Source organism: Chenopodium quinoa, unplaced genomic scaffold, assembly GCF_001683475.1.
Source record: "Chenopodium quinoa cultivar QQ74 unplaced genomic scaffold, ASM168347v1, whole genome shotgun sequence".
Lineage (NCBI taxonomy): Eukaryota > Viridiplantae > Streptophyta > Magnoliopsida > Caryophyllales > Amaranthaceae > Chenopodium > Chenopodium quinoa.
The window spans coordinates 4,153,153-4,163,094 of record NW_018745170.1 but is presented as its reverse complement, the minus strand read 5'-3'; the positions used below and the strand labels follow the sequence as shown (position 1 = coordinate 4,163,094).

Here is a 9,942-nt window from a genome sequence, read left to right as displayed (position 1 = left end):
TGGGTTTAGGCTGTTTGTCACAAATATGTCATCAAACCGGGGGCAGAAAATATATATGAAAGGAACGTATAAACAAAATACTACATACTTAAAATGAAGAATATTATTCAATAAAAATTCTTATTATTTGGCTTAGATAGTACAATTGCCAAGGATTATTTAAAATTACAATTACTTTAGACTTTAAATATATGTGTATTTAAAGATTAGTAGGGGAACAAATTTTCCTCCTCTCTCCAACTTGTTTATTTTATTTTATTTACGGGTTTTTTAAATAGGAGGGTGACATCAAAGTGGTCTTTATTTTATTTTATTTTCCTTTTTATTCTACTCCGTGTTGAATATAATTTGGAATTTGATTTTCAATTTTAAGAACCGGAGAGAAAGTCGGCAATATAAAAAATAAAAAAAAAATTCTTATTATATATCGCAAACAATAAATAATGCAAAATTTTCCATGGAACACTAGAAATACTACAATAACATTAAAAAAATTGGATAGTGTTAATGAAAAGAAATTGAGAGGGATATTTAATTTACAACTTGAATGTTGAAAGAGAGATCCTACTGTTTGGTCAAGTGGTTCATTTATGCTTTATACCCTACTTCCATTTATGAGTTTAATCAGTTTATGGATCAGATCTACTTTCTTTTTCTTTATTATATGATATGAATTACTTCTTCTGTTCTACGAATATTGCAAAAAAGATGGAATTACACATTTTAAAACATATTTTGTATGCTAAATATCTATAATTATATAAGAGTAAAAATTATAAAAAGTTGATATTGTGAAAATATTTAACAAGACGAATCTAACAAGATCCCACGTGACTATATTTTACTTTACGTATAAATCATAATATGTGGCCAAACAAACGTGATGAATAGTGTAAAATTCCAATTGTTGCAATATTAATGAAACGGAAAAAAATATATAATAGTATAAGTTTTTATCACATAAAATTAAATGTTGCTCATCCACATTTTTTTTCCCCTCACTTTCTCATTAAACCCAGTTTGGATTGCAAGCTGTCAAAACAGAAGCTTTACAAATGGGTATTTGACACTCCATTTGTTGGATTATGTTATGCAAGAATTAATTATGCACCAAATTTGTTCATTTTTTTTGGAAAAAACGAAATGAAAGCTTATGCTTGTATTTAGCAATACTAATAAGCATATAGTATACGAGGCTGAGATTACAATTGGGAAATTTGATTATAATTTTCATTAAATAAATTGGGTTAATCTTTTTTACTTTTATACCCAACATAAATTTTGCAAAAGAATATAATGTAATTCAACAAATTGAAACCCACATGCCGAGTCCAAAACGTGATGTTGAAAAGATACTAAAATGTGGGTTTGTAACATATCTAGCGTCTTCCTCCACCACCTACACCAACACCAGTGCCTACTCCTTTGCCAGCACCGGCGCCAACTCCGATTCCTACACCAATGCCAACACCGATGCCAACTCCTCCTCCGCCACCAAGTCCATGACCACCACCTAAGCCGGCACCACTTCCAAGTCCTCCACCTGCACCACTACCAACACCTCCACCAGCACCAAAGCCACCACCTTGCCCTGAACCACCACCAAGACCACCACCTCCGCCTCCACCGCCACCTCCACCACCACCACCACCACCTCCTGCACTAGCAGCTCCACCTCCTACACCACCTCCAGCACCAAACCCACCACCATGGCCCGATCCACCACCTACACCTCCACCACCTCCTCCTCCAGCTCCACCACCACCTCCAAGACCTCCTCCGGCACCGCCTCCAACGCCCCCACCAGCTCCAAATCCTCCACCTTGACCCGAACCACCGCCAAGTCCACCACCTCCTCCTCCACCTGCACCACCACCGCCTCCAGCTCCACCACCTAGACCTCCTCCTGCACCACCTCCTACTCCTCCACCGGCTCCAAATCCTCCACCATGACCTACACCACCACCAAGTCCACCTCCCCCTCCTCCACCAGCACCACCACCCCCGCCAACACCTCCTCCGGCACCACCCCCTAATCCTCCACCTGCACCACCTCCTAATCCTCCACCAGCACCCGAGCCACCTCCGACTCCACCTCCTCCTCCTGCCCCACCTCCACCGCCTGCACCACCTCCAAGGCCACCTCCAGCACCGCCCCCTACTCCTCCTCCGACACCACCACCTAGACCTCCACCAGAACCTCCTCCTAGACCACCTCCGCCTCCTAATCCTCCTCCACCACCTCCACCTAAACCTCCTCCGGCACCACCGCCACCGCCCAGACCACCACCGGCACCACCTCCAGCGCCACCACCAAAGCCTCCTCCGGCACCACCACCGCCACCAAGACCACCTCCACCGCCACCACCTAGACCTCCTCCACCACCACCACCTAAACCACCACCTCCACCAAGCCCACCTCCTCTACCGGGACCACCAAAACGTGGGTCGTCCCTCGGTCCACCAAAATGTCCTGGACCATGAAATCTTCCACCTCCTGGTCCACCCCACCTCCCACGGCTGCCAAATGGTCCACCTCTGGGTCCTCTTGGACCACCATGACACCTAAAACCACAATCTTCATCATCAAATCTTTCAGTCTTAAGCTTACTATTTCCAAATGTCACTACACTCAAACTAAGCACAATGCTAGCAAGTAAAAACGTTACAACAGGCCATTTTGTAGGAAAACCCATTGACTTTAATTAAAATACAACACTTTTCGTGGAAAATTATGTGTAAAACTGTGAACCCCTTTTTATCTGAGCTCAGAGTTTTATATTTTTATCATAAGAGTGAAGAAAGTGTGTTATATATAGGGTGTAACAATTGGCTAAAATACTGTATTAGGGATATTAATTGCTATTGGTGAGGTACGCGTAGAACCGTTGGGATTATTGTAGGAACAATAAATGACATGTTATACTAATTTAAGTAAGTCAAAATCTAGGAACTGGATGATATACATTGATATTGCTTCCTTATTTGTTTAGTCAACTTCACCGACGACCTATTATTGGATAAGTACACTGTAACACACTCCTTCTGTAGGGCAGGTTTTCATTTGTATGATTGTGAATATGTATATTTGATCATTAATATTTTTAATTAATTTTGTATCAATAAAAATTATTAATTAAAAGTATTGATATTACAAAACTATAAATTGAAATGAATATAATAATATATCGTATGACTGTTTTTCGTAAATATTGAGGAAAATTTTAAGCATTATATTCTGGGACAGAGGAAGTCAGGAAGAACTACATATTTTGTCATTCCACGATTTACTTCCTACTTTTTGTTTAAGATTGGTGCTTTACTTTTAGTTATTCATCTTTTTGTCCGAAATATACTAAGGTCTTGTTCAATTCACCTTAAAAAAAATAATATTCAGTAAAAATAATTTCAATTCAGTAAAAATAATTTCAGTTCAACAAAAATAAGTTCAGTTAAGTAAAATTAATTTCAATTTAGTAAAAATAATTTCAGTTCAGTAAAAATCAGTAACTCTAAATAAGAAATATTATAGAGAATCAGTAAAAAAAAAAAATCAGTTCAGCAAAATTAATTTTAGTTCAGTAAAAATAATTTAAATTCAGCAAAAATAATTTAAGTTTAGTAAAATTAATTTCAGTTCAACAAAAATAAGGTGAAGTGAACGAAGTCTAAATTATTTTACTATTAAACTCTGTCTTTTTAATTTCCTAAAAATAATCATATAACCTAACTTACATAACTTAATTTATATCCACTTCTTGAACCGGAAGGAGTATTAGTGTATTACCAACCCTTAATTCATTATTTCATTGTTTGACAAAAAAATTGGAGTGTGATCAAATGAATAAGGTTTATAGAGTGTGCAAATGTTCTATGGAATGAGGGTGGTAGTGTGGTAGATGGACGATAAATGCCACATGAAAATAGTTTTGAATTTGTCAGAGTAAAGGTTGTCATTAAATATCTTGTCCAAAAATTAGGTTAAAATGAAGTGCCACTACTTTCTTTGCTATAATTGAATGTCATTCAATTACTCATGGAAGGTACTTGTCTAAGGGAAATATATAGAAAAATGATGCTGCATAATAATACCTCTATTTCGAATTAAGTGGATGGGATTTATCAAACAACTTTTGCACCATGAACCATACTTAAATGTTTTCGAATGTATGCCGACCGACTGGGGTATAGACTCCGAATGTACGCAGATGGGTTGAGGTATACACCATAAGATGAACCTGTTTAACGCCTTAGTATCAACTTAAAAAAAAAAAAATTTAAAGGCACAAGTAGTAATAATGTAAATGAAAATTGATCACAATTGACGGGTAACATCTTTTGCAATTTTATGCGACTAACCTAGTTGACATCTATACCATTTTAGAATATTGTTTATCGGGGATATTGCTTATGGCATGCTCTATCCTATCTAGGCTAACTAGCTTGTTTACGGAACATAAGTTTTTTAGTCACAAAAAGAAGTACATTGGGATAATTCGGGTAGCTGAAAGTTATCCTCTTCAAGACGCCCGTTAGCCTGCAAAAGAGAAAGAGTAAGTTTTCCCAGGTAGGGGTGGGACTTTTCAAACCGAACCGTGAAACCGGCCGTTACCGAACCGAACCATCACGGACCGATCCGTATATAAACCGATAAATTTAAACTGAAAACCGAACTGAACCGTTCAATATCAAACCGAAACCGAATCGAACTGCTCAATGTCAACCCGTTACGGACCGTAAACCGATAACAAACCAAACTGCTCAAATCCGAACCGAAACAAAACCGAACCGAATGGTTTATAAACCCGTTAATGACCCGAACCGTTTATAAACCGAAACCGTTTAAACCGTAAAAAAAACCGTTTAAATCGAACCATTTGTAACCCGCTAACCGTTTAAACCGACCCGTTTATGAACCGAAACCGTTTAAACCGCTGGAAAAACTATATAAACCGAACCGTTATAATCCGCTAACCGTCTAAACTGAACTTCCATAACCCGTTAAACCGTTAAAATCGAACTGTTTTCGAATCGCAACCTGTTTAAACTGATCCGATTACAAACTGCTTAATTCAAATTGAATTATTTACAACCTAAATGGCTAAATAGTAAATACAATTAATGTTAATAAATGTAGATCTAATCAAACGGCTTAGGTTTATACAAAGGTTTATATCACCTAGATCTAGTCCAACGACATTATTAATATCGTTTTAGATTACTTATTTATTTTAATTACAAGATATATCATTTGTACCATTTTCATTCCAGTAATAATGCTAGTCCACCCAAATTATCTTCATTGTTCCTTCATAAAGATATTCATGATCATCCAATAACACTCAAAGGTAACATAAGATTGGAGATGTATGAGATTGCGTTACACAAGTGGCATAAGCATTAGAATATTACTGTACTAGTCAATAAGGCGTACAAATGTACAATCATTCACATTATCACTTTATAAAACTTTCTTATACAAGTATTTTGTAAAGGGGGAGGACTAAAATGTTTATAAAACTGCATGAGAATAACTAGATGTCTAGATTTGAAATTTATGGTAGAAGAAAATGGGAAACTTTCCCTTCCTTTACATGATCAAAAATTTTACACCCCTAACAGACGGTAAAAGGAAAGCTAACATACTAGTATACTACTATATCTTAAAAACAAAAGGCAGCAGAATCTTGAAGCAGCAGCACAACACCCAAGAGCAGAGGAAATAGCAACAACAAGCAGGAACCAGCTTACGCAATAACAGATCAACAACTTATCAGAAGCAAGGAACAATAAGCAGAAGGGACTCAGCAGGAACTTATTTTTGTTTTTCAAAATTGCTCTCAGATTTACGTTTATCGTATCATCACTGAGCAATGGTTGTTTTAACTTAAAACTTGAAAAATGCTGCAAGCAAGTACATATACATTGAAGTCTCAACATAAATGACAAGGGCAACGATGATTCAAGAAAAATTAAAACAGCAAGCATAAGAAACAGCAGCAACAAAACAGCAGCAAGCATAAGAAACAGCAACAACAAAACAGCAGCAGCAACAACTCAGCAGAGACATCAACCAAAAGGCAAAAGCACTACCAGCAGGCAGCAGCTCATAACAAGTTCAAGCAACTTCAAAATTATAGCTTTTGTTTTTTAAAATTGCTCTCAGATTTACATCACTGAGCAATGGTTGTTTTAACAAAAACTTGAGAAATGCTGCCAGCAAGTACCAAAATACATTTAACTATTTAAGTCTCAACATAAATGACAAGGGCAACGATTTTAAAAGTCGTGAAAAATGCTGCCAGCAAGTCTGAAAATAAATGACAAGGGCAACGATTTTAAAAGTCTTGAAAAATGCTGCCAGCAAGTCTGAAAATAAAAGACAAGGGCAACGATTTTTCAAGATAAAATAAACCACAATGAGACACAAATACCAGTTATGCAGATGAAGCACTTTCGGCTTCAATCTCTTTACCAATAAGGAGGACGTCTTCCTCAACATCCGCTTGATAACCACAGCACCAATTTTGGGTGGTAACCAATGCCTCAACATTCTTTGGCAAAAGTTTACCCCTATATTTGTTCAAAATACGACCACCCAAACTAAAAGAAGATTCAGAGGCCACCGATGTAATAGGAATGGCCAAAACATCCCTTGCCATATTAGCTAAAATAGGAAGAGAAGAAGCTTGAGATTCCCCATACTTGAGAACATCAAAATGTTCCCCTTGAATTAATCGCGAACGAGGTCCATTCAAATATGCCTCAAGATCAGCCAGAGGGCATCTAGTTGAATCATCACATTCGTCATCAACCTCACGCAACTGAAACAGATTTTTTATTATAAAAGTTAAATTATGACATTACAAATAAAAATATAAGACTACCATTAATATTGAGTATATTGTATAACATAAATACCGTGAAAATATTTTGAGATCTCAACGTGCGATTAGAATTTTCAGATTGAGCTGTGTTTGAAGAGGCAGGATTTCTGCAGCTTGTATTAGATGCAGTAGAATAAAATTTATAAAGGTCATAAAAAGCTTCCTTAATCATCATAATCTTTGCGTCGCATGCCTCATCATTATACAACGAGTTCAACATATGTCTCACTCGAAACAACTTATAACGAGGATCAAGAGCAATAGCAACTGAAAGTATCAAACTATAATCCTCCCAATAACTCTCAAACTTCTCAAGCATAACTGCTGCCATGGGTGCAAGTTTAGGGTCTTTAAAGGCTTGAGTAATAGCGTACTCAATTTTTAAAACACTATTAAAATACAAATTAGAAGTGGGATATTCGGTACCAGAAAATAACACAGTTATATCATTAAATGGCCGAAGGAAATCACAAATTTTTGAATGGTATCCCATTCATCAGCATCAAGTCTATAAGAAATACCCAAAAACCTACTAGTATATAGAATCAAGGCATCCTTAGCTTCTAAGGCTTTTCGGAGCATTGTATAAGTGGCATTCCAACGAGTCACAACATCAAGACATAACTTGCCATTAAAAACAGAGTCTAACTCAGACAAAGCATTCTCAAATTGAGTTAATCTAGAATCAGAAGCATCAATATATTTAACAACCTCACGCAATTTTTCAACACTTTCATGAACTTCTTTTAAACCTCTTTGAACAATAAAATTTAAAACATGAGCTGAACATCGAACATGAAAGAATTTCCCATTACAAGGAAGAGGAGAGCATTGCATTAATTCTTTTTTCAAATATTTAACCATAACATCCATAGAACGAGCATTATCAACGGTCATTGAAAAAGCCTTACCTTCAAGGTTCCACTCTTTAATCAGTTTAAACACAAACTTTCCAACCTCAACACCAGTATGGGGAGGGCCACAATATCTAAAATTTAAAATTTTAGACCTAAGAGACCAACTGTTATCAACATAATGAGCAGTCAAAGTGAGATAGCCTCGGTTAGTACATGCAGTCCACAAGTCACATGTAAAGCTAACTCTACCAGAAACATTAGCCAAAGACTCATGCAACAAGGATTTATGTTTATCATGCTCAGCAATAACATACTTTAACATAGTTTTTCTACAAACATGCTGCACCTCAAATATGCATGAAGTTCCCTAAGATATTCATGCTCTACAATATTTAAAGGATATGCATGGCAGATTATAGCTTTAGCAAACTTTTGTAAATAAGTTTTTTGATCAAATTGTGATTCGTTACCGGATTGGACACCATGCTTTTCAAAACATGCATTAATATGAAGTACCCGCTTTACCAGGTGCTTTATATTCTTTGCCACACAAATTACAACGAGCATAATCTACCTTTTCATTACCTATCGTCTTTTCAAAAAAAGTGTAATGCTTCCATATACCTGCGGTTCTTTGACGTTTATTAACAGAAGGATTGATAGTGCCGGTATTACTAGCATCATCAAGCGGGATTGAGGCAGCTTGAGAGCTAACAGTATCAAAATTTGATTGCCTCTCATAGTCAAATTCATCATACTCTCGAGACATGACTGAAACAAATAAAAAAAACAGCATTTATAAGTACCAAATTAAGTGACAGATTCTACTAATAGTGAGCAATTAAGCATGCATTGTCTCATGTGACTAACATATGTGTACATTTTAAGTACTAACTTTAAGCCAATCATACAAGTATACATTTTAAGTACGTAATGGTAACTAAATATCATGAACACTCAACATCATGATCATATACACAAAAACTAAATTTGAAAAAAAATTACATCCCTCTAAAAAAAAAATAAAAAATCCTCATATCATAAAAAGGTAGACAGCAGCAGCAGAAGGTAGTGTAAGGGTGAAAACATAAAAAGTTGCAAGTAGATAAATGAAGCACAACTGCACAAGTATCATCATATTTTAATTCTTTTCAGAAAATAGAAAACAATTGCCTCATTCTATTTTGGATTTATTACTTTACTATAAAGAGAGTTGGTAAGAAGAAAACAAAATCTTTACACTTACTACTAATATCACAGCTAATTTAGCCTCAAATCAAGATGTACTACACTACTACTAGCAAAAATCAACATTTCATTTGGACCAAATATTTACTAAGTAATTGTAAAAAAACAGCTATATGATATTTAAATTCTTAAAAGTACTGCCAAAAGATTAAAACTTTACATATGGTCCCTGGTTGTTCCTTAATAGCACAATGACAGAACGACGATCACGTTTCAAATCCATTCATTACATTAGAACTAGAATAGAATTACATAGGATGCTAATACTAGGATAGAAGACACCCACAGTTATTGGATTATTTCAGCTAATAGTTACTAATAATTTATCAATGCTCAATCTAAAACAAATGAAAAGTCAAATTATATATCCTCAAAAAGAAAAAAGCATACATAAGAAAAGCTTAAACTTTTTCAAAAGTTTCAAATGAAATTATGAACCTATAAATAAACATGAGATGTTTATTTTACCAGCCCTAAATTAGCATTTATTTTATGCACATAACTGCAGAAAGTGACACAAATTTGGTCTTTTGTTAGGTAAAAAGCCAATAAGTGATTAAGAAATCAACCAAGATTAGGACAACAATCCTTGGCTTAAAAATATAAAGCTAAAATCCCAATAAATAAACAATGCATGTATTCCAACAATAATAATCACATAATCTGAACAACCCATCATCATTACATTTAAATCGAGCATAATAAACAACAAAACAGCACAAATCTACCATTTTCCCGTAAAAAACAAAAATACAATCAACAACAGATTTTAGGCATATTTCGACCATATTCAAGCAAGAACAACAACAATAATCAAATACAAAAACAGAAAAACTGTATTAAAAAAAACGAAAAGGAAAAAGTAATTACCTTTGAGTAGTCTTTGACGGCTTGAAGGATATTTGAAGATGGAGAACTGCCTGAACTGGAGATCAAAAGAAAAAATCAAG

General features: G+C 35.5%; 1 protein-coding gene across 1 annotated transcript; it reads right to left on the bottom strand.

Annotated features, from left to right (window-relative positions):
- Window positions 1-1,379: 1,379 nt before the first annotated feature.
- LOC110710440 (glycine-rich cell wall structural protein 1-like) lies at window positions 1,380-2,696 on the bottom strand. Its single transcript, XM_021888732.1, has one exon. It carries the CDS (start codon window positions 2,694-2,696, stop codon window positions 1,380-1,382), a length of 1,317 nt encoding a protein of 438 aa, XP_021744424.1.
- Window positions 2,697-9,942: the final 7,246 nt, after the last annotated feature.